Raw genomic sequence first — 26,856 nt, forward strand, 5'->3', positions numbered from 1 at the left:
CGATTAACTACTGTCTTTGGGCATTTCTTATTTTTATCGGTTCCCCCTTTGCCTCCGAAGATGTTGAACAGAAAAGGTACCAACACAGCAGTGTCAGTCCATGATACATGTGACATATGTATGTTCTCGGTGCATTAAGGTGTCCCACCATCACCTGCCACTCGGTCACCTCTCACCCAACCCAACCCAACCCCCCCCCTCACCTCTGCAGGTTTTTTTTATTATATCTTGAAAATTTTAGTTGAAAAAAGTGACAAATGAAGAACACTGAACTTAAGGGGGAAGGGATGGGAGGAGGGTAGAATCATTTGCATAGTGCACTCAACTTTCATCAGTGATCCTATAGACAGTGTGGACTATGGGGAGGGGGTCCCGGGGGTGGGGGCAGCTTTTAATGATTGTACCTCTAGTATCCCTCACCCCACTGTGAGTTATACATGACTTGATTATATACCAAATTATGAAATGAGACAAAAATAAATACAAGAAAACAATAAATAAACTCTTTTATAAAGGATCATTGATATATTGAAGAATAAATGAATATGGCATATAGTATATATTTCATAAAGCAGGCCAAAAATGTTGCAAGTTTGACAGTAAAACCAATTAAAAGAGTCTGCAAGAGTTGTTTTAAAAATTGTTCGATCATACAATACTGTAGTACTGATTTAAAATTAAAAATACGTTTCTGTCGGGACTTCTACTGAATACCATGGAGAAATTGTTTTCTCCAACTTTTCTGTAATGGTCACATAATTTTGCTCCCAATCCACAAATCCACAAGTCAGGCACTTTCTACATACCCCATTACAGGTAATCACCCCTATATTATTCAAAAGTTTAAAAAAATAAAAAAACACTTATGTACTGAAGCAAGTTGAAACTTTGCAAGTTTCTTTAGGAAAGAAGGAGCATATTTTTCAAACAGAAACAGATATTTGATAAATGTGACTGGGATTAAAATAATGACTTTCAGTTAAGCTAACATCAAAATTGAAAAAGTAAATAGATTACTGCTCAATATCATTTTACTGTCTACATGTAATACTGTAAAGCTTTTCTTTTGACAGAATTGCTAACAGAGACAAAAATAAGAAAAGAGAGCAAGAAAAAAAGGTTGGGCCCTCTTAAAGTCAAACGAATCCTGTACGCCAGAAATGACCTTCAACAAAGTCATTCTCGGGCACGGAATTCAGATAAGTATTTGGCGATTAGTGTAGGGGACAGTTAAGTCAATATTGTTCATGCTATATTTGGCTACACACATAACAAGCTACTGTGTTCATACTACGAGATACATATTAAACATGTTAACTAGTCTTGAGTAATAGACATGTATGTTCTCAATGTACTGCTGAAAACCTGCTGAAACCAGTAAAAGTAGGTTCCTTTGAGTTGCTCAAACTTAATTATGGATCAATTTAAAATGGCGTGTACCTTCTCAATTGTCACTTAATATGACACTTTAGTACTCAAGACAGTAATACAATTTCAGTACTCACATCTTAACCTTAGAAACCTGGATGGGGTACTCAACATGTCGGCACCCAACAGGTGGAAATTCACCCAGAAAAAGTGATACCGTCGATTAAGAGCACTTTTACCGCACTTTAAAACTTAGATTAAAAAATTGTGTATTCCCTTCTGGGTAAGATCAATTCTTTTTAGAGAAAGAAAATGTCATGGCATCTCACAGCAGAATTCTTTTTAGTATGCCAGTCAATCTGATGTGTTTCCGGAGGTGGGGGGTGGGGGAGGGGTGGGGGGGTGGGGGAGGGGGACGTTTGGGAGATACTGATTAAACAGAACCAAAAGTTTTTCACTTTTGTGTGAACATTCTAGAAGTTATTCTCGTTTTGGCTTTTCAAGCCATGATAGCTCTAGAGTGTTCTGTCAATGCACAACATATCAGGCTACCAAATTTAATACTCACACTACTTGCATTGTAAGCTTAAGCTACTTCATATCAATTTTGCATTTTCTGACTGTCCATTTTTTGCAAATGAGACACTTTTCTGTCTTGCTGTTGTTGTTGTTGTTAACACCTCATGTTGACAAGTTTAGGAACTACTATATCCAACCTTGGCAGTTTTAAAAGTAAAATAAAAATACATATAAATTGTTAAATTATCCATTTGGTCTGAACGATACCAGTCTACATAGGGACAATTTTTTATTTTTTCATTTGGTTCTCACGTGGAATATTTCTGGAAGACTTCATACAGTTGTTGATAACTACCTCGGCCCACTACAAGAACCAGCAGAAGAACCACTACAGGACTAGTCATCGCATTTGTTAGAAATAAAATATGCAGCTTCGTAGTAAATGACACAACGGACTAGGTAAAAAAATTAAAAGTATTGTGGCAACAACTCAACGCCACTATCCCGTCACCGACAACCTCCATCTATATAGAAAAACTCCATGGTTATAAAACACCTTGCACAGGCAAAAAAAAGACAGTCTCTATGGATATTTATTGAATTTATGTCAGATTTCAACCTCTTTCAAAGCCTGTTGTTCAACCAGCCTCTACTTCCTTTTCTACGTCTTCTGAACATTTTTGAAACGTTTCGAAAATAAAGAGATGTCATTGTAAGAACAGCTTAATTCACCGAAAAATATAAAAACATTTTTATCATACATGCACAGCAGAATTCAGAACCGTGAAATAAAACAATCATAACAATGTGAATAAGAATAACCGTAAGTAATAGAAAGATGAAAACATGTCAGCTGTGAACACGCTGAAGAAAACCTGCAAAGATTCACGGCAGTTACGTGTGTTTTACAATGTTCTGACGTTATCGGAGCATATAAGGTATGTTAATGCAGGGTTGCTTTGTTTGACTTTAGGGGACATAAGAGTATTAAACTCGGCCACCCGGGGTCTAAACAATCACCATCAAGTTTCAAGCAGCTCGGGTGAAAATAATCACTGCTCACTGTTACCTGAACTGCAATGTACATATTCAAAAATGGTATTTCAAACTTCGCCAAAACGTAACCAAAACGTCTGCTTTGACAGCTAACCCAAACTGGTGGATCCACAATATGTGTTTCCACACACTTAAATCGCTGAGAAAGTATGCAGTTAATTTGGATGACCGTAACGTGAGGCTATGTCGATAACGTCAGAAAACTGCTTGAATGAGAATTAAAAAAAACCTTGTTTTTCAATATTGAATGAAATGAGAAGAAAAGTACAAACAATGAAGGATTACAGGAATAGCATATGTTGGTTACAATTAGCATCGCAAACCTAAGAATCACATTCCATCCTCTCCTGGTGATTCGCCGATTAGGCACGACCCATCTTAACATTGTCAATTTCTCTCTTTGTCTGAGCAAGGGCGCAGGGAGCGCACAGGCTCACGTAGAGGCAGTCTTCACAAATACTTCCCTGTAAAGCAAAAAAGAAAGTATATATAGTGATTCAGTGGGCACGACCTTTGCCAGTTAGATGTGAAATGTGAGAAAACAAGTATATTATTTATCATGTGAATTACCAATTTTGAACGAAAAATGTTACTAGATTCCCTCAAATTTGAAAAAAGTTAAAAAAAAACCTACGCTAGAACCCTAGAAAAGTGAAACAAAATGCCAGATCTAGTGTAAATATCATATGCTAATGCTGGTAACCTTGGTTCCTAGTGATAAAAGAGACTAGAATACTGCAGGATTTTAGCATGCATGCATCATTAAACATATTCTGAAGAATCGTCACAACATGGCAAGAAGAACTTGCTGGATTTCCAACAAACATGTTTGCTGGTATGAGATGTTCCATGTCACTCCTGATACATGATATGCACTCCTGATAGTACATGAGGGTACTGTACTTCACAGTCAAAAGTAAAAGTCCAACAATGATCTGCTGTTAACACAGAGTTGACTAGTGTAACTGTTCTCATATCATTAACTTTACACTCTTTGCAGACGACACAAGTATTCTTTCTAAGCACAGTAATATTCACTGTGCTGCTCGTGTCGTTAACTCTGAACTATCTTCTGTATCTAACTGGTTTAAAGCAAATAAGTTGTCTTTAAATTTAAGCAAAACAAATTTCGTTATATTTCGTCCTGTTCAGCAAAAGGGTTGATACAGTTAACGTATTTATCGATAATGGTGATATCACTCTTGTTGAAAAAGTTAAATTTTTAGGTATTCATCTTGACTCAAATCTCACCCAATGGAAGTATCATAATAGCAGTCTATGCTCCCATATCTCAAAGATTATTGGAATACTTCATAAAATTCCCTATTTTTGTACCATCGCATACACTTAAAACACTGTACGATTCCCTCATTAATTCACAGCTGTCTTACTGCAACATAATTTGGGGAAACACCTATCCATCTTACCTTAATCGCCTGTTTACTCTCCAGAAGAAAGCCATTAGACTGATTTTAAATTCTAGTTATCGTGCTCAAAGTAAAATTTTATTTTCTAACTCTTACTGCGCTACCTCACAACAATTTATTCAACTAATTTCACTGTTTCATGACACAGATCTATCGCAGGAAATCATTTATTTTCCCTACTATCTCTCGTCTTAACCTAACTTACGAAAAGTGCATCTAATGAACCTGAATAAGCATATATCTGAGACACTACCAGACACTTCAGTTGGAAAACGATAAGACGGGTTTCATCCTTGTGATTAACAGACTGATTGCCAGTTCAGATTCGGCATTAGCAATACACAACTCTAATTACAGAAAATTGAAGGTTGTAATAATAACAAGAGAAGAACATTAGAAACTGAAGCACTATATATATGATGTCATATTTAGACTTGATCAAGTCCTTAGCCCTTGTGTGTGAAGGAACAGTAAATCTGTGACATCTCCCAATTGGTATAAAGATACTTAGCTGTTTGGGGAAGTTGTTCAAGACAGTTATCTCCATCACATAGACCTACTGTGTGATGATGGTAGGATTCTGAGTCTCCTGGCTATGTAGGGTGGGGCAAGGAAGGTGGGGTGAGGAGGGCGGGGCCAGGACGAGACAGTAGTCGTTCAAGACAGTTATCTCCATCACATAGACTTACTGTATGATGATGGTAGGATTCTGAGTCTCCTGGCTATGTAGGGTGGGGCTAGGAGGGTGGGGAGAGGAGGGCGGGGCCAGGAGGAGACAGTAGTCGTTCAACACAGTTATCTCCATCACATAGACCTACTGTGTGATGATGGTAGGATTCTGAGTCTCCTGGCTATGTAGGGTGGGGCAAGGAAGGTGGGGTGAGGAGGGCGGGGCCAGGACGAGACAGTAGTCGCTCAACACAGTTATCTCCATCACATAGACCTACTGTGTGATGATGGTAGGATTCTGAGTCTCCTGGCTATGTAGGGTGGGGCAAGAAGGGTGGGGCCAGGAGGGCGGGGCCAGGAGGAGACAGAAGTTGTTCAAGACAGTTATCTCCATCACATAGACCTACTGTATGATGATGGTAGGATTCTGAGTCTCCTGGCTATGTAGGGTGGGGCAAGAAGGGTGGGGCCAGGAGGGCGGGGCCAGGAGGAGACAGAAGTTGTTCAAGACAGTTATCTCCATCACATAGACTTACTGTATGATGATGGTAGGATTCTGAGTCTCCTGGCTATGTAGGGTGGGGCAAGAAGGGTGGGGCCAGGAGGGCGGGGCCAGGAGGAGACAGAAGTTGTTCAAGACAATTATCTCCATCCCATAGACCTACTGTATGATGGTGGTAGGATGGAGTCTCCTGGCTATGTAGGGTGGGGCTAGGAGGGTGGGGCGAGGATGGTGGGGCAAGGAGGAGACAGGAGTTGTTCAAGACCATTATCTCCATCACATAGACCTACTGTATGATGATGGTAGGATTTTGAGTCTCCTGGCTATGTAGGGTGGGGCTAGGAGGGTGGGGCTAGGAGGGTGGGGCTAGGAGGGTGGGGCAAGGAGGGTGGGGCGAGGAGGGCGGGGCCAGGACGAGACAGTAGTCGTTCAACACAGTTATCTCCATCCCATAGACCTACTGTATGATGGTGGTAGGATGGAGTCTCCTGGCTATGTAGGGTGGGGCAAGGAGGGTGGGGAGAGGATGGTGGGGCGAGGAGGAGATAGGAGTTGTTCATGACAGTTGACTCCATCACATAGATAAATGATGGTGATTGGGGTTTGTATGATAACATAACAGTAAGCTACTCACCCGGATGCCGTACAGGGTACGGATCTTGGTCCTGACAGCAATGGATGCGGCAGGGACGCAGAGCGGCAGGCAGACAAACTCATCGGCATGGCTTGCCAGCCAGCATTCCATACACGGCAATAGGCAGAATGCGCAAAGACCTACGGGAAGGCAGCAATCAAAAATACAATACTTCAACTATGAGGAGAAACAAGGTTGACATGAACCAAATATTGTCATAATTGAGAAAGGACATAACTAAAGTATTTGTGGTAGGGGAGGGGTGGTTAGGTGGCCAGATAAATATGTTAAATTAACCTTTATTAAGTTAACCACATCTCAGCAACAGTATAATACTTATTCTATTTGTTTGTATCTGAACCTCCATATAACACATTGGTCTCTATTTATTTGTATCTGAACCTCCATATAACATATTGGTCTCTATTTGTATGTATCTGAACCTCCATGTAACATATTGGTCTCTATTTATATGTATCTGAAACTCCATATAACATACTGGTCTTTATTTGTTTGTATCTGAACCTCCATATAACATACTGGTCTCTATTTGTATGTATCTGAACCTCCATGTAACATATTGGTCTCTATTTATATGTATCTGAACCTCCATATAACATATTGGTCTTTATTTGTTTGTATCTGAACCTCCATATAACATATTGGTCTCTATTTTTGTGTACCTGATTTGTCTGGGATGCTATAGCCAGGGACACAAAACATTCAATATGGTTGCGTCCGGCAGGGGGGTTAAACAAACCCCACGTACACACACTCACAGCTAGGCCTATGCAAAACAACACAAACACTTTTTGGAATGAATATCTGCCTTTCTTTCTTTTTCAAAGAAACCGAAACTACTTCTCAAAAGAAAACCAAGAATTTTTCCAATCCTTTGTACAGAAGATTGGAATTGTTTGAAAACAGGTAAATCACAATCGAGTGAATTTGAGGGGGACTGTATTTCTGTAGGCAGGCTTCACTGTCATGCACTGGTGGTCACTAATTTCTTCAAGGCAAACTTGCAAAAATTCCCTTTGAGCTCCTGCTTAAGTTAAAAAAGATTTGTGAGTGTAAACTAGATACTTTGTACTTCCTCAAAGCTCCTCTAAATCAGTTAAAAGTGCAGTATATTTATTCTTGCATTTTCTCTCTAAACACTCGTTTCACTTTACATTGGTTTCTGACATTCCAAGCGTATTGATAGCCAATAACAATTCCATACATGCTATGCAAGGGAGTTGTATATCCCGTACAGAAGTGTGCACTGCATGATGCCTAGGCCAGCATATGTGGTAACTAGTCTACGGAAAAATTTCCCGTTTCAGAATTCGATAGTACTTTCATTGTTGGATGCTAGTTACAGCTTTCATTCTTTGATTTTTACCCTTACACATTACAGACCTATCACTTTATCTATAATAGCCAAAATATAGTAAACTGTACTGCACTCACACGAGGTTATGTCCTCAAAGCAACCGCAGAGGCCAGTAGACCATTCTCTCTCCTGAAAAGTAAAAAAAAAAAAAAATTAAGATTCAAACAATATAAGCAAAACATAAGATTAAACAAACGAAAGAAAAGATTTCAACTTGGATACAAAAAAACTTTCGCATAATGTGGTGGACTTTTAAATTTACCAACAATTATCATTCCTGGTTATGCATTTCAAAATGAGTAACAGCTTATAACAAATATCTCATTAAAGGGATGGTACTCCAGTGACAGATCATGTAGAAACCAAATTATTGTAAAGAGGAGGAAATAATATTCCATACTAGAAGTTGCAATGCCCATCTAAACCCCTATTGCTAAATCCAGGTTTACTTTATTTGGAATTATTCTGAATTATTGAAAATTTTAGCATTTTTGGCGCCACCCATGAAAACAACACAAATACAATTTTGCTTGACCATCTCAGTAAATAAACCTGAGTGGCAAAGTTGCATTCTTGTATATTTTACTCTGGTTTGTCACAATCAAATCAAAAGGAGTTTAATCCCTGGGCGACCACGCGAGAGGTCCTACGGGGAAAGGGGGGGGGGGATAAAAAGATTGTTTTAATAGAATAGACACTTTTTTCTTTTCTTTTTTCTTGGGAAAGTTGTCTATTGTTCAGTCAAGGAGTTGCTGGTAAGTGAAGTCTTATGTAATCACATTGTATAGAAGCCATAAAATATACCAGAGGTCTGAGTAAAAGAGTCAATTAGGGAGGGATTTTTGAGGGGGAGGAATTTCTAAGTATTGAGGCATTTCTATTGTCTGGGTAGGAAGTGGTTGCTACTTTGTCAGAATTGTTTTGTTTTGTTCTTTATACCTGGAGCCGAGGCTAGAACCATTCAGGAAAAGGATTTTCTATTGGAATGAGACTTTAAGTAACAGTTTTAAATACGGAAAGGTTTTTGTTATTTGGGAAGTGAGTTATTGCGACTGTAAATTTCAGTAGCAGTGCTTCAATCAATGGGTCGTTCTCGAGGTTGTTTTTATATAATTTGGTGTTAAACTCTTCAAGTAGGGTGAAAAAAGATTTGGTGTTTCCTGCACGGAGAACGTGAAAAGTACAGTAGTTATATAGGAAGGGATTTTTAGTGCAAGTCGATAAGCTGTGGTGTGGATTCTGTTTAAAATTTGTTTATCGGGATTAGAAATGGTAAGCAAGGAGATGCTCCCGCAACTGAGAATTGGTTTTACTTTGGATTTATAGATTTGGATAGTGGTTTTTGGAGGGAAATTATACTTAAGTGTGAGAGGATTTGAATGGATATAAGGTGGGACCAGGTGTTTGTCAGAAGCAGTGGGAGTCAATTTGTAAACTCAGCGAGGTTGTAACAAACTTTGCAAATCTTTTCTGTTGATACCAAACACAGTTTGGTTGATCATTTTAGTCCCGCCATACAATTTGCAGCTGCAAATCCTGTTAACATCTCACGATATTAGCATCCTTACTGTAATAGCTTTAAATTCTTACTGCGACAACTGTCCATGTACGTGTGTATAGTACATACTTTACATGCATAGACATACAGTCACACGTACCGCTTAATACCAGTGCTGCGTGATGATGACCGGTCAGCTAGACTGACCGTTGGCAGCTTGCGGTTAAAATATCTGACACTAATTCTGCACCAGATCAGCCAGTTCAATACCAGGCATTTTCACTGGTTTACTACGTAGCTGGATGTTCACAAGAACATCACAAATTTGTGATACTTGGGTAAAATGGTGATGTTAATTATCTACCTGGATGCCTTCTTATTTATATATGAACCTCAAAGAATGCTTTGCACATGGCATATCATTGACAAAAAATTGATCCTACAATCAAACATCACAAAACGCCTGAACTGAGGAGATGACATTATGATCAATTTTAATACCCTAGTCATTGAGTGATTGAGTACCTTGTACCATACAATCAAGGTTTCTTGTTTGTTTGACTGTGAGATATCGAGACTAAAAGAAGACAAAAAAAAAAAACTTTACTGTAAGTTATTAAACACATGTCAACATGAAAAAAAAAAAAATGAAAAAAAAAGGATACAAGATCCATCCAAAATGTTCTGCGAATAAACAGACCACTATTTTCCATGTATGTACATCTAAAAAAATTGAAGTGCTCTTTACTATTTGTCAGTATTTGATCCATGGATGGCAAACGTGAAAACTGTGGTGGGTTGGTTTCAATTTTTCGTAAGAGAAAATGTCTGCACAGTTCAATGTTTTATATACTGTATTAGCTCACAGAAAAAGGTCATCATATTGAAACAACTCTGTATGCATACAGTGTTTCAGGATGTCATAACTAGACAACTGCATTCTAAACTCCACAAACTTCATATACAGATAAGCTTATTGTTTTAAAATGATTGATCCATGTTGACAAAGCATGTACTTGTAAGATAACTGTTGCAACACATTGAATGCTTAAATTTGCATACTATCAAATGACCAGAACTGCAATGTGTAGGAACCATATATAGCTCACCATTTGAGAAATGTACCAAAACTGCCCAAAAAACCATTGGTGCGTAGGAAAAGTGCCCACTTACAGTAGGTGCCTTCTTTGTATGTTCCAGAAATATTTATTTTTCTACGAGCATTTAATCTCTTGGACGAGTATCAAAATACACTACTGATAGTGCAAAAAATTGGAAGATTTGAAAGTGATTTAAGATATGTATAGCTTTTTACTTTATGAAATGCAACAAGAACTGATACTCAAGTTGGGGAGTAAAATGCTAAACGACTTCTACAGGTCTTGATCTTAGTTCAAATCTCATCGGTCATAATAAATTGACAAAAATTGACCAGTGCCATGGTATCCGTGTCCACCAGCGATAATGGGATAACATGTCAATTGAAAACTTCTGCTCAAAGGGAGCTTGGAATGTGATAAATTTGAAGTACACAAAGCAAGCAATAGTTTTATATAAAATCAGTCATGCTGACCTGATGGTACGAAATTAAACCTTAATTTTAACCAGAAAACGAAAACGTTTAGTGGTTTTGATGCCTAAACATATATATTCATAGTGCGCTAAGCCATGTAAGTTAATATCCATTAACTTGTGCAAACCAAAATGTCCACTCATTAACATACATCAGATGAGGACCAAGATTTAGAAGGCACTTCATCTACTCATCCTGGGGCATCTATCTACCAAAGAATCACATTGATTTAACTTGTGGTTGTTGAGATATCGTGTCTACAAGCTATAGCCATCACATATATATGCACACCCCAGCACAATTGCAAAGGAATACTGAGCCTTTGGCATCGTAACCAAACAGTGGATTTGTGGGTACAAGTTTAAGTGTTAGTGCAATCTGTCTATATACCAGCATCTATTTTATTTAACATTCTTTTTATTGTACGACAATACAGTTTCACATTCATCAATGCTACAGTACTTACATGTATGTTTTGTACCATCATGTTAATAGCGTGCAAAGTTCTAAACATGATAGCATTTATTTATTAGCTTGTTATATTACTGTTTGTCACCCACAATGTGACTGTTTTAAAGCTATATAGAAGGAGCAGTTAAAGGTGTTTCATGCAGAGACGGTGAATAATTGAGTGTTCAAATTTTCCTATATCAGTTTTGAAGTGCTCTGAACTTGTAAAATGTGAAAATGTAACATGTGAAATGTCTCTTTTGTAAAACGCAATTGTTTCTTTTTTCCAAACAAAAAACAAAACAAAAAACGCATAAATTTGTCATTCGTAAATTTTTGTAGAATTTTGCTATGCGATACCAAATAAATTCTTACCCTACAGGTGTCTGATAACATCAAGAGCACACAATTTTTTTTGTATTGTTCTTTAATCATCCACTATTTTTGACACCTTTTATGAATGCAGCTGCGTGACATTGCACGCTACACGGAACATTTTCAATAAAGGCATGGTAAACCCACTGAATTGTTCATAACGTAATCAACGCCCTACAGTTGTAAATTCAAGTCTGTAAACAGTCAGGCGAGCAGAACTGGTACATGATGTGTATTTATCGACACCTGTAACAAAAGAATGCGGTCTAATGGAAAGCGGTGACGTACAATAAATTAACTGACCGAGAGCTTTGTCAAACAAGCCTAAAATATTTATCCTTGCCTGTTGCATTCAGGCTCGTCTGGTGATCAATCGTTGTTTTACTTTATTTCAACCAAGTCTTCTGTTTTAATTATTGCTGTGTATGATTACTGTATATAAATACCTGACATGGCAGCTTAAAGCACAGAGCTAGTCTTGGCCAAGTCGTTTGGAATGCTCTTTTTCTCACGTGCAAACTGCACATGCCTCAGAGTCCGTTTCTGCCTACCACGAATGTGCTTGCCCACTGTATTTTACTTGCCCGATGATCTGTCCGATTCAAACGTCTTGGACATTTCTCCAAAGAGGGGCGTGAACTTATGCGAACCACAAAATCTTTATTCATATTATAATTATTATCTATTATTACAAAATTGCGTGTCATGTGAGATCAGATTTCTCCCACAGCAATTAGCGACCGTTTCGCAGTGTTCAAACCAATCTAAGGCCAATTGATTGTTCACTGTAGGAGGCAGTGCTTGAGTAAACATTTTGGTTCCTTTTTAAAATCTAACATGCCTAGGCTAGGGTTTTTTTACTCTGCTTGTCAATGCGCATGTCCACTTTAGCTGTATATAATTCTTCACTTGAAAAGAAAAATTAAAGTACCAATTAATTGTATGCATTAAACTCTTTCTATTCCAAATAGAGTTTTGCCTGATACCTCCAATTGGCGCCCAATTTGGTAGTGACTTATTAGTAAAAGGTGACAGCTACCTTATTGTTCCTGGTTACTGTAGCCTGCAGTGGTGGGCAACCTTCTTGAATGAATGGGTCAGATATAAGGAGTGAAAAATTGACTGGGTCGCACCTTACCAACGACCTACTGTTAATTTCAAACCTTTGATTCTGAGGACTTTCAAGCAGTTGATGTGTGTACTTAATCTGTATTCACAAATACATAATGTCAATACAGTACAGTTGATAACTAATGGAGATAATAGGCCTACCTGACAGCATCATTAGTGCCGATAAATTCTAAGCAGCTAGCTCATTTTTTGTGATGATGTAAAATAGTTTGCTTTTTTTCCCTTTTTCTTGAGACATCACACAGCCGCAAAATAATCACTGGCCGGCCTCATGTGGCCTGCGGGCCTTAGGTTGCCCACCCCAGCTGTAGTGTAACGTGTTATTAAGTAAGTTTTCCAAATGCATGGAAGTCAAAACTCAACAGCCTCCTCAGAAAGAAGCTACAATAGCTCTACACTACAGGCTCCTATGTTGAATTAGTGAAGAATACTGTTTACATGTATTGAGGCATTTATCACATGATAGTTTGCTATCATGGTTGTTTAAGCAGAAAATCAAGGACAACATAAACATTACAAATGCACTGTTCCGTAGCCAATCAAAAAATTGCAGACAGCTAGCACCATCACGAACAAGCGGAACGTTGCTCGCACATAGCACACAGTACAATTACACAGTAGGCCTATAACTGAAATACGGATTGGAATCTAGGACCCTTGAGAACTTTGCGGTAACAGTACCCAGATCCATATCCTGTTTATAGCTAAGAATGAGAATGCCACATTAAAGGAATGAATCTGTTGCCGCTACAAGCAGAGTGCGGCATTGATTATATTATTTAAATCAGGGAATACGTTGAGCCAAGATCAGCTGAGAGAATACCTTTAAATGTAATTACCACTGTCATAATTACATCACAGGACATAATATATAGTACTGCAAACATGTTCAGTTGGGAAAAGGGGGAAGGGAGCAATAAGGAAGCCTGGAGAAGTGAGGGGTCGGGGGTGGGGGTGTGGTCTCCTGTCTACTTGCCTGTCTGACGACAACGCCTCCAGCTGTCATTGGTTGGTTTGTGATTACTGTGGTAGTCGTCATTTTGTTCACTGTTTTTTCTACAAGTATGAGGAAAAGAAAATTAAAATTAAATTTGTGCATAATATCTTCACATCACATTTCAGGCATAAGAGGGTGACACAAGGTTGACCCACATCGCATCATTACAAACACAAAAAAACAGACAGCAAAACTGCAATGTGGTTTCGATGATGCTACATGAATGATCCAATATGAATGTGACACACTAAGCTGTAGCCAGGATGAACAACATACTTCAAAGTAGTCCAGTAAAAAGCATTGAGATATTCAAAGTGGTAGCTGATAACCAAGATGGACACTTTTCTTGTATTCATAATACAGATTAATCTCTATCAAAGACACCAGGCTTCTTCTCAAGCCTAGACAAATATTTGAACGGCTACTCAGTCGATTAGCCCAACCTTGTACAGTTTCCCAATTATTTACATTGTCTTTTAGCTGCGGATTGGTGATTGAAAAATATCGCTATTACTCCATTATACACTGCCTAAATCAAAGGGATCTTTTACGCAATGAAAATCTAAGGTTGATAGAGTGTCTATCTTCAACCCGCAACAAGTGTTGAGTGAAAATCTTTGCAAAATATGCTAGCAGCAATAACAACAAACTTGTTTCAAAATTCAAAATTGTTGTATGTTGCAAATTATGACTGATGGCATGTAGGAAATGCCTTAAGAAATCATTTAGGAGATGTTTGGCCACCTTAAGTGTATTGGTATTCTGACATGAAACATTTTTAACAATGCTTATTGTTAGTAGTCTACCTGTATATACTGTACTCTACTGTGCAGGGGTTGCCTGCGCAGAACCAAGCCGTAGTGATATCGACATTTAATAATTTTTATATTGGTTGAGAAATTAATATATGAACGCAACATATTTATAAATGCCTTTATAAATTACGTACTTCGTAAGCTCAAACCGTTCCCTCAAATAAATAGTTATTTTGGATTTTAAATGATGCTTTCGCTGTATGTTTGTACATGCTCCATGGAGGTTGTAAACAATCTCTGCAAATGAAAACTTCCCATACATAATGCATGTGCAGAGAGCGAACCATTTTACACAGTTAATTCCCATTGAGATCGGTCATTGATAAAAATCTAACTAGGCGCCTATCCATTTCCCCAACATACATCCAAACTGAAATTTTTATTTGGCACTGAATCTCGACAATTATGAAAAACACGGAAAATTTCAACAACGGAAGCATATATCATACCTATGATTCAGTGATATCGTTCGATCCAATGGCAACCCTGTATGTAAAGAGAGTACACTTTTTTGCACACAATTTGACCACTAGTGACTCCAAATGACCTTTGACCTCCACAAAAAACAACAGGCTTCTTGAACATAACGTGTCACAACTGCATACTAAATATGAGATTGCTCCAAGCTTCACTTATTGAGATAACTTAGTTACAATGTTTTCACAATTTGACCCCCGGTGACCCCAAATGACATTTGACATCCCCAGATAACATTAGGCTTCTTCTACTCAATGTGGTACTCCTACACACCAAATATGAGCTTCGTTCAAGCTTCCCTTCTTGAGATATGGTGTTTACAAGCAAGGTGTCACACACACACACCCACACACGCGTACACACACGCCTACAGGCTTTTACATGTATGCATACCCCGTCATTAATACAATTTTTTTTCCTTCTGTGCTTCTTTGTAACACACAACCATCGTAACCATGGCTAAAAAACAAAAACATACAAAACACATCAACATTTCTATCACATTTAAATTAATGTCTCAGCTTCTACCCTGCACTTGTTTGAATTTTTTTTTTTCTTTGCTGGAATACACACTGTCCACAGATCTCTATATATACTACCATGGAGGTAAAAACTGTTTTTACCTCCATGATACTACATTCTAAGATTATTTCTTTTGAAAGCCTGTAAGACAAAGCTGGTAGCATAAAGGTATCACATACTGAAAAGTAATGTATACTGCGCAGCACAGACAATACACAAATGATGTCCCTTCAAGGAAATACTACTACAGTTAGCAAAGAGTATAACCACCAGTTTCACCAGGGAGTTGTTATGGAAACTCCCTGGTTTCACTGTGCCCTTGATGCCATATATATGCTTGACCTGTTTCTGTGGCCTGCCTACTATATATAACATCTCCCATTTTGCAATACTTGCCTCAAACACCATTAACCTTACTGTGTGCTTTACTACGCTATTTAATGTGTGCTTGAGTTGGTCCAATGGATTCTAACAGTTGTACAGGATCCACTGACTTGTGGACCAGAGAGATATTAAGCATTGTCCTGTCCAGTACCAAGTAGATGTTGACTATAGACAGCTTACTAAAGGAAGGGAAGATGTTGAAAGAGGAGGGCACAAATCCAACCATCATCTTTGACAACTTTGTGAAGAACAACTCTCCCAAACAGCTAAAGAAAAAGTCTTGTTCTGTCTGGGAGATGTTTAGCTCAAATGTCAAAAAAGATCAAAAAGGTCTGGGAGCTGTCATTTTATAAATCTGTGATGTCATAGTTGTCACAAGTTGGATGGAAATTTAAATCTCCCATAGGTTGACTATTAAAAGTTGATGGCTTGTAAAGCTCTCCATAGTTATAGATTGTTAAAAGGTAATGTATTACAACATGTTATGTAACCAAAATAGGGCCACATAGCTATTACATAACTTCAATAGGGACATGCTTGTAGGTGAAATAACTTGCTTGTATCTGAATTTCAAAGTTGAATAAGTTGTTTAGAAACACATGTGGGAGGCAAGGTGTCAATTTTAGTGAATAACTTTTGGTGTTAAATTTAAAAAGACTCAAACCACATCTAGTTGCCAACAGTTGTCATGCAGACTTCATGACTGTGTGTTGTTTATTATCTACCTTATTATCTTAATGCTTCCAAAGCTATGTCATTGAGCAAGTGGCGTCTTTGAATATGGGAAAAGTTACAAGTTCTAGAAGGAGGTTAATTTACACCTGCAGTGCTGTCAGTACATCCTCTATGCAAGTCCTACTGTCTGTTTCCTGAGGATATTCGAAATGGCAAGCAGCCTGGGTTCCTAGCCCATTGAGACCCAAGAGCAGTGAGGGCTCCTAGATAGTTGACCCCACATACCAATTAGGCTCCTAACCTATATCCAGTCCCTGGTAGGACACTTAGAGGGTGTGACGACTTGCGCAAAAAGAAACGTCTAATGCCGGTAATCTGACCTAGTTTTGAATGAGGTGTAACAGAAGTGTTAGACACCACCATCGATCGCAGAAAATGCACACACAGCTTGCTACCGTCTGTAATTAGATACTAGTGTACAGTCAGTACATACAGCTGCGGTCAATACCCACAGCACAGTGTACAAACGATACAGCGATGGACATCTCAGGTCCAGCTAAAGATAAAAAGGTAGTACGTTTCATACTGTCTGCATTTTGTAGCGACAAGAAGAAAATGTCATTTGCAAGCATTGGAAAGTTAACTTTTTCAGAGCGCGGCAGGCGGTTTGGGGCGAGTTTTCGATGCGACGACAAAATCCACACCACGTCAGGTCCAGTTATCCCCACTGAACCGAGCACGTAGGCCACTCTCTTGAGCATGTGTGGATCCTGGTCACTCCAGAAGTTTTCTGGATACCGTATAATTAAAGAGATTGGTCTGATAAGCCGACTGGTTTGTCTTTCATGGTCTCTGGAGGTTGGGCAGATTTTAGGGTCTTCAACACTACGCTATAGCAACTTGTCCAAGCGGGCATTTACTTTGTCACGACTATTAAATGACCTTATTAACTGAACCTAAACCCGCAAGTATTTTATCATTAAGTAATGTAAATAATGATGCTGTTATAATTGTCTAAGCCCGATGTTATTATTATTGGTCATTAAATTCACCATTGTCATAACTAATATTTGTCTTTTGTTAAATTGTTGCATCTTGCATCGTCTGGGCGTACACACCCTAGTATTCCGAAAATTCAGCAGACCCAAAATTGTCCCAGGGGTTATCCGGACAAATCAGGGGTTATCCGTGACAATAGCGCCACTTGACTTTCTCTTTGTTTGCTTTTAATATATTCAAGGTAGAATGTTAATTAGTGATGACAATAAAACCAAATGCTGTTATTAAGTTGATAGATTCAATATATCAGATTCAATATTTGCAAGTGCCCAATGTCCTAAGGGAAAATAAAGCATTGTAATAAATAGAGAGAAACATATAAGCAATGGAAGCATATGTGGCTCAATGATGTCATAATTTAATTTTAGACTTTTTTCATGACAGTTATATCTCTATCATATGACCTAATAAAAATTGTTTGGATATTTGTGTCTTTTAATTAAAGCAAATCTAGCCATCATCATTGGTCAACAAGACAGCGATGTTAGTGATGAAGAATTTCCCCGGACAGCTAAGAAAGGCTCATTCCATTTGAGAAGTAACACACTTTTAGTGTGCCTTCACAAACAAGACTCAATTTAAGACTCCAAAAAGGCTAAGTATCTAACCAAATTTATTATGTTGCAATTAATATTAATATGCTGCAATTAAATCAAGACAACTGAATTTATGGTCATTGCCTCGCCACACATATGATCCCTGCCCACTATTCAGTTAATGCTTGGTGATGCTTCTATTCATAGATCATCATCTGTAAGGAACCTGGGTGTCATTTTGAATTCCACCATGAGCATGTCTGAGCATATTAATATCGTTTGTAAAAATGTTAATTTTCTTATTCGGAATTTAAAGAGAATTTTGTAGGTTCGTTTCGTAGGGTGCTTGTCACCATGCAGTGAGGGCCTTGGTCCTGTCGCGCATGGATTATGCCAATTCGTTATTATATGGTGCTAAGGAAAGTGATCTTAGGCGATTTCAGAGCCTTCAAAATAAAGCTGCGCGTTTGGTGGTTTCTTGCGGACGTGATCGGCGCTCTTTCCAGCTTCTGTGTACTCCACACTGGCTGCCGGTTAAGAACAGGATTAGGTACAAAATCCTTTTGTATGTATTTAAATCTCTGCATGGTGAGGCTCCCAGCTATCTGATTGATTTTCTTTCTTTGTATAATGCTCCTCTAAGTAATGTTGATGGTTTGAGACGTAGACTCCGCTCCTCATCTAATACCACCAGACTCATGATTCCACGCTCAAAGCGTTAAACTGGTGATAAATCTTTTCAAGTTATTGGTCCCCCCGTCTCTGGAACCAGCTGCCTGTGGGTATTCGTGTGGCTGTTTCCGTCTCGGTCTTCAAAGGTCTCATGAAAACATATTTATTTACTGTGCAGTAATGTTTGTATTTTTGCTTGTGTTTAGGATTGGTGTTTGTTATTATTGTGTAGTTTATATTTGTTTCTGTAAAGCGCTGTGATCTTTTGTAGAGCGCTCTATCAAATACATAGTAATGATAATAATAATTGCCCTAAATGAATTGAAAGCTACTCCACTAAATCTGAATTGAATACTTCATCCTCATCCAAGATCAATAAATAATAGTGTATGAAATACTTCATTTCATTCAACGGGGTAAATCACGGCTGAAGATGAACAATTGAGTATGCGCATTAGAATAACTGGCAATTGTGGCTAATGAGTTTAGGCATATATATTAAAATTAGGGAGACTTTACCTATAGAGGGCCTCTAGAGTAGACAATACTGTCTATAATACGTGTTTGTGTCAAAGTGCACTGAACCTATCTTCAACTGCACACAATGGGAACCCATGGAGCGAGAAAGTCTTTGCAAGTGCTCCTTACAAAATTAATCCAAAGCCTGCTACGTTTTTTGTTGGTTTGATGACTGGTAAACGAAAAGAAACTTAAATTTCGTTTTTCAGTAGTGTTTTGGTAACCTCCTACTACACGATTCCTTGGCATTTTGATAATAGCAGTATGACAGAGTGTCGTATCAGCCTAGTGTTGGTGTTGAATAAATAGCTTGATCGGATGTTTCCCTCAACCGGCTCCGCACAATTACCTTAGCCTCACAGGGTGACCTGCAGACACATGAGCAAATTTTTAGGAAAAAGAGCAAATTCCTTGTCCAAAAGTGCTAGGTTTTGATCAAGTTTTACTGAGTCCCAGAAGAAAATAATACAATGTGCCAAACATCAATGGAAAGGTACAAGTGTAAAGATTCAATGTAACGTAAATTTGAACGGATTAGAGAATGTCAAAAAACCACCAGCTCTGCATTTTAAACCTGTAGAGGATTACCTAGATGCAGTAGTCAAAGGGATGAACTGTAATGTATTGGGATGTTGCACTATTTTGTATTTCATGCACACCAAGTTGCAGACTGTATATATTTCACACAAGGGAAAGTTTAACATGACTAAATACAGTATATTACCATACCTGCCCTCATAGGGCCAATGATATGAAATGGGTGAAACTGTACTATATGTGCATATGTACCACAAGCAGTGGCGTAGCCAAAGGGGTACCCAGGGCCAATGTCCTCCAAATATTTTTCATCCCCCTTGCCCCCCCCCCTCACAAAAAAAAAAATTGAAAATATTTTCTTTTTGAGAAGTAGGTCATGTCTGCCCCATCCCCTAGAAAAGCACTGGGCCTGCTAAAAAACTGATCCCAAACGTAGTTACTGTACTACAGGCCATTTATGTTAGCAATTTCAAATAGTGAAAGAAATTGATTATATAAGTCTTTGTTAAGAGAAAATACAATGTGGCACATCCAATTATTACTTCAAACATTCCTTACATAGGCCTTTTTGTTATGTGACAACACCTACCCCCCCCCTCCCCAATTCCTCTCTGACCATATTCCCAGACAGTAAAATCCACTACCTTTTGACTATATAAATGTTCAGTCTGATTTCCCATGTCACATCATACAGTAAATGTCACTGCTTATATATCAGGCCTCCAAATTCACAGCTACTGTATTTACTGGTCAAATCGATGCAAGTAGAACTCGTCATTTAACAGTACTTTGTTTTTTGTCTGTATCCTCAGACATTAAAAAATTAACATAATTTAAATCAATACAGTATCCATGGATATTTGGAATTGGGAACTTGACGTAATGTTAGCAAGTAGATACAGGTATATATATTTTTTTTATAAGTGCATGCATTTTCTAGCAAGCTGCTAGAATTTTGTAATTCTAGGCCTATATATCTGTATATTTATCACATGCACTGCAATACACATTTATACCTACGGTAGGATGCATATAAATCCGATTCACACAGTTCGAGAATTGTTTATCAACCACAAGAACAGGTTACAGTAAGTCTATGTGGGTGGACCATGGCAGATGTACTTGCAGGAGATTCCAACAGTGGGCCTCTCTCATCCCCTCATACCCCCCCCCCCTCCCGAAACTTATTATCTCCACCTGTTATATATATGTCAGGTTAGTTTCTATTTTCGGTTATTTTCTTCTTTTTTTTATAGCCACTTATTAAAACAGTGGAATGAATTCCGTTCCTGTTTCAAATATAACTAACAGAAGAAAAAGATGTGGAATTTATAAAGTTGTGATCAATTTCAGAACTAATGAACAAGAATTTTTAAACAAACTTGTATGTATGTATGTATGTATGTATGTATGTATGTATATGTGATCTTCCCGCAAGCAGGAACTCGCGAAAGAAGCCATGGAGGCTTGTAGACTCGCAAGCTGACCGAAGCCAATCTCTCGGCACACATCCATTTAACGTCCATGTCAGGAAGTTGTTATTGAACAACACCCTTGCCAGACGACACACATTGCTGTCGGCGGGGAATCGAACCGGGGATCTCATGACTGGGAGACGCGGCGTTAACCACTAGGCTAGACACTCCGCCACTTAAACACTTAAACACGATAATATCTTGAGCTGTTTAAATATTGCCTTCAAGGAATAAAAGGAATTTCACCTTTTGCTATTTACTCACAGCCATAAATGCTTCATTCTTTCTAGGGTGGATGTAAACTAAAGCAAATATTCCTGCTATAGTTTAATAGTTAGAGTTAGAAACCATATTTGCCTGCAGTGCTGTAGGTGTGACACCAATCATTATTTAATAGTCACCAGATTGGTACTCTCATATTTGGAGAGGTGTGGTCATAAAAGAAAACCACAAAAGCTGCAACGAGTTTTGACAATTCAATGGAATCTATGGCAATGGAAACTCATTTTCTTTTGAATTAACACTTGTTTTCATGGAAACTACAAGTGAATGAAATAGTTGTGGTTCTTTTTTTTGCAATGACTTGTATTTTTTGTCTTTTTTTTCACACCATTATGTCCAGTAACAATGAATACTGTATGCGGCATTAACTTTGTCGCTAAGTTACAAAAACTCAACTTTGGTGCACTCTTTGGCTCAATCACAGGATACAGCCAATTTCCATGGCAAATAAAAAAAATAAAATAAAATAAAGAGATGATCCCTCACCATAAAACTTTAATAAGCAAAGCTTCAAGCTTGAGATTCACCCCTTGCAGAGCTTGCCCAGGGAGAATGGAGATAAAAGACGAAATGAAATGAAAGCTTCTCAATGCCAGCAGGGCACTCTCCTATCGAAACTGAATCGCTTCACTGTCTGCGTGTAGTCAATTCAATGACAATCATTCATGAGCACTAAGGGATATTCACCAATCTGAGGGGAGGGGTGGGGGGGGGGAATTATAAAGATTTTAACTAGGATTGAATGTATGTATTTTGAAGTCATCAAGAATACATCATATATAATAATGCTTACAGCTAGATCAACGGTGACTGTAAAATGGTAAATTTGATTCAGAATGCAAAATCCCAAACAAAAACTAATCAAATGCCAACGTTGTTCACATAACACATGAGTATGTTTATGTTACCTATCAAGCAGTACCTTTTATCATATCTCTAAAACCGGAAATTGGTGGTCGACTTTGAAAAAAAAAAATGTTACACAAGATAGAAAGAAATTAGAGCATAGCGGAGTGAATGAAAATGAAATATATACTCAAAAGACATTAATGAACATCTAAAACAGCTTTAAACATTAAAAACAGAATAATTTATAGCAAGGTGACACATAACTACCTAATAAAATGGTTAATATCATTACTTAAGCTTCAACTTAAAATTAGATGAAACGAGAAGAATATTGGTCTTTAAAATTTATTACCTATCTTCCGTGCAGCCTCCAAACGGTCTGTACAAATTTTTACAAATGGTTCAAGTACCTAAGCAGGTGCCCACTGACATGCTTTAATTCAAGGTTATTTTCCAAGTTACTAGTACATGTAACACAAGACTAGACTACTGTGCAATATACACTGATATGAAACAGAATTTGTTTTGAGCCTCCAGGCTACCTACCGTTGGTGTGAAAGTTGTCTCAACTCTCTAAAAATGTAATAAGTTCCAAGGTTAACACTACGATACACAATAGAATTACTGAAATATTTCAAAGCTAGAATGCTGGTGTTAATACCAGGTTGGCAATAAATATTTCAAAACTACTTTGCCTATATATACAGTGGGTGGACATAAAAAAAAACCTTCCTTACCAGACACGAATGCAATTTTTGCATTCAGAATGCATTCACTTTGCCTTCTGAATTCAAAACTTTGTATTCAAAAGGTATTTTTTATGCACTCAGAAATCTGAAGGCAAATCTTGAATGCATCTTGAAGGCATAATTACATTAAGAAGACTTGCAACATAACATTATTGAAGGCTTTATTGCATTCAGACTGGCTCATCTTTACCTGAGATGGTTGCTTCTAATTCTCTATTAAAGTAACTTTGGCACAGTGGTTTGAAATTAGTCTTTCAGGTGCAATTATGACTTTATGGATCTAAACAACCAAGATACATCAAAACATCCTAATGGACGTCTGGATAGAAAAAAAATTATTCAAAGGAGTTCGAGTACAGTATTCTAACCTTCTTGTGCACTATTTTTTTAACCTCTCTTACAGAGTATATCAGGACTGCTGCAAATTTTCGTAAGTCCCCCCCCCCCCACACACACACACATACAGTGCAAAACAGCCAAACTTTGTTGGAAGAAGTTCACGGATGGGAAGGTGTGATTGTTTGCTACTGTACCGACCAGCACAGAAGAGATGAATTAGTTTAAAACCATTATAAACGAATGCATAATCAGACAATTCATAACAAACTATTTATTGAAATGTGAGATTTCCATTGCTAGTTTATGAAGACACTGAACAATTCCTCTCTGAGTGTGCAATTAATCACAAGGTGAAACACCAAAACCATGCACTGTTGCTGAAATGACAGTTCGTTTTAGGTGTCCATACTACAGTATGTACACAAGTAATAAAGAGCTATTCTTTAGAAACTTAGGTGTCAGTCAAAAGAGTTTACGGTGAATTCTTTACAGTTTAGCAATCGCATAGGCGTCACCTTTTAGAACATGAATGGGCTAGTGTGTCAGCCATTGGTGACTAAAACATACTTCTACTGTCAAAGTTTACTGGTATCAGGTTTGTTATGTCAACTTGTATGCACATGCAGTTTGTACCTCGATGTTTACTGTTCCATTTCTGTGCTTTGCATTACTGTTGCAGTAATCAAAATCAGAGCTTTAAGAGTTGAAATTAAATCTTAGATTTCCAGAAGCCTTTTTTTTCAATTTATTAAGTTGTAAAATACTTGGATATTCATACTGCAGCTACCTGCAAATAAAACCTGGTTATGTTTTAGGAGGAAAGAAGAAGTGAATATATATTACCAAGGCATAAACTTCACAATTGGGAGCAAGTTGTTGTTTGCATTATGAAAAGGGAGTGTACTTGACAAAGGCTTTAACAGGAGATTCAATCTTCAATATTAACCAAACATGCCACAGAACCATTTTAATTCTTGATCGACTCCTAGAATGACCTTGAACCAGTTCCTGGTGGGACCGATGCAACTCACTGTGTGTATGCATGTTACTACTTCATCTCTTAAATTATAATGTAGAAACCTTTCATTTGGTTGCCATGTATTTGTAGGTATAATGTAAATTTATTGGTCTAGATAGCTGTTTCAAGCTGAAAACTTGAGCACCAAAGTGGTTGAACAATTTGACATTTTTTTTCCATTCATAGTGAATATCATATTTGCATTCATTGTGAATTCAAACATTGCATTCATAATGCTTTGAATGCATTCTTTGCATTCTTGGTGAATGCAATATTTGCATTCAAAGTGAGGACAATTTTTTCATGTGAGGAGGGCTAAAGTTCATTTAAATATATTTACATTTGTTTTTGCATTCAAAGGCTAAGCTCAATTAAATATTTCGGCGCTATTGAGGGCAAAATGAATGCAAGGCAAATGCACAATGATTGCATTCAGATTTGTAGTCTTGAATGCAAACTGAATGCAATGCTGAATGCAAAGTGAAGGCAAAAATGAATGCATTCGTGTCTGGTAAGCGCTGGCTCCATAATACACTTTATGTTGCATTGGACTTTTTCACTGGTACTATTATTTTGGCGGCTTTGATACGAACAGAATATATACAAGTGTCAACCAAACTCAATGGCGTAGACAATAGAAACACTTTTATTATAGTTTCTACACAATGTGCCTGTTAACCTGTTAAATGATTACATGAGTTTCAAAAGTAGATTGAAAAGATGAGGAGTGAGTGGCTCCTGTGGTTGTGGAAGCTGTCTCCCATGTAAGGACGTCAAAAGGTGTATTCTGAGGCATATTTAGACTATAAAATAGGCCTATAATAATTAAGGTCTGCATGCAAGGTTCTGCTATTAAGTAACTTTAAATTATTTGTGTGGAGTTGAAAAGGGTCCACTCCCACATCTCACACGCGATCCCCGGGTATCTGTGCCTGAGTAGACATTATGCAGAGATCAAATTTTGGGCCTCTTTCTGCATTAGATGAAATGAAACTAATGAATAAATGCTAATCAACCTAATTATCCTTGAGGATCATTGAGGATCCTTGAGGAACTTTGGTAATGACAAAGTACTGGGCCTGAAAAGAACTTAACCAAGAGCATTGCAATGTATTGCTGCCTTAAGATTGAATTTAAATCCTTCATTATATTTTTTTCATTTGTAAGTTAAGCATTGATAAGGATAATCAGCTAGGCCTAGAACTTCAAATGAACAATCACTGTCTTTTCAAATGCTAAGTTTTCAAGGCCTTATCTTATACAGTTACAGACCACCATTGAGGTCAAGATCTTTGTCTTCATTAACATGCATTCCACATGAAACAATCCCTCTACTCTAGCAACACATTTCCATATATGATTTTAATATGACAGGCTTACTATGTTAATATTGAACCATGCACTTATTATATCAGGATACAATCTACCATCAAACATAATTTAATTCACTGTCCTAGGTACCTGCCAAATATTACTGGCCAGGCCATATGTCATCCAGAAAATTGATACTGTCAAACAAATATCTGACCAGTATGAAAAAAGGGTTTTTAAAATTAGACCTAGGCCTATGACAGTTTCAACAGACCACTTTGGATTGAGGCAGGTGACTAATAGAAGTATTATACGCTATTCGATATAGCTCCGTGAATATAGCTTAAGACTGACTAATAGTAATACTATGGTGTTTTTAAGTTAACCCTACAGTAGTCCTGTACGTATTTATATTAGTGCTACTGTGTAAGTACAGAACTGAATAGTACAGAAGGCTGTTGATCAACGGTACCATCAGGGAGTGGCACCCTCATAAATTAACATATGTCCACGGAAAATTTCATTTTCAAAACTTCTCCACTTCACTTGTCTTGTTCTACTCTTGCTACGACGTTATTTTAGCTAACAAATTACAGAATGCTTACCTCTCTGTGTTTCAAAAAATGAAGGATAAAATATGTCCGTTGGTTGCTGACGGTTGAGAGGTGAGGCTTTTCTAATAGAGTAGTCCCGCTTAGCTTTATATATGATATATGTACTACACATAGACACCACACAAATATATTTTCGTGATACACACCGTGTGTTATGAATGAAAGCGTAGCATTTACATACAGATACACACAGCAATTGGGTGTGGGCTTGTATAGCGGAAAAGTTCCTCGCGGGAAAGTAGTCTGCGGGATCACGTCAATATTTGCGCATGCGTATAAATAGAGGGTGCGCTTCAGTAAAAAGTACTTTTTCGGAAGTTTGGGGAAATTTCTGAGAGAAAAGAGAGAAAATAAGTAACAGAAAGTCAAACAAGAATCGATGAGTTCGCACAGGCAATAGCCAATTTGATGATGGACAATGGTGAGATTAAAAGTATAATTTGCTG

The 26,856-nt window shown here is 37.8% G+C and overlaps 1 protein-coding gene across 1 annotated transcript; it reads right to left on the reverse strand.

Moving 5' to 3' along the window:
• Window positions 1–498: 498 nt before the first annotated feature.
• LOC139971851 (placenta-specific gene 8 protein-like) lies at window positions 499–26,619 on the reverse strand. Its single transcript, XM_071978626.1, has 5 exons — window positions 26,402–26,619; window positions 13,557–13,636; window positions 7,631–7,682; window positions 6,176–6,315; window positions 499–3,407 (listed from the first exon to the last, which is right to left on the reverse strand). Exons 1-5 carry the CDS (start codon window positions 26,520–26,522, stop codon window positions 3,306–3,308), a joined length of 495 nt encoding a protein of 164 aa, XP_071834727.1. The 5' UTR covers window positions 26,523–26,619; the 3' UTR covers window positions 499–3,305.
• Between the last annotated feature and the right edge of the window lie 237 nt (window positions 26,620–26,856).

This window comes from Apostichopus japonicus, chromosome 8 (genome assembly GCF_037975245.1).
Source record: "Apostichopus japonicus isolate 1M-3 chromosome 8, ASM3797524v1, whole genome shotgun sequence".
In the NCBI taxonomy this organism is placed as follows: Eukaryota; Metazoa; Echinodermata; class Holothuroidea; order Aspidochirotida; family Stichopodidae; genus Apostichopus; species Apostichopus japonicus.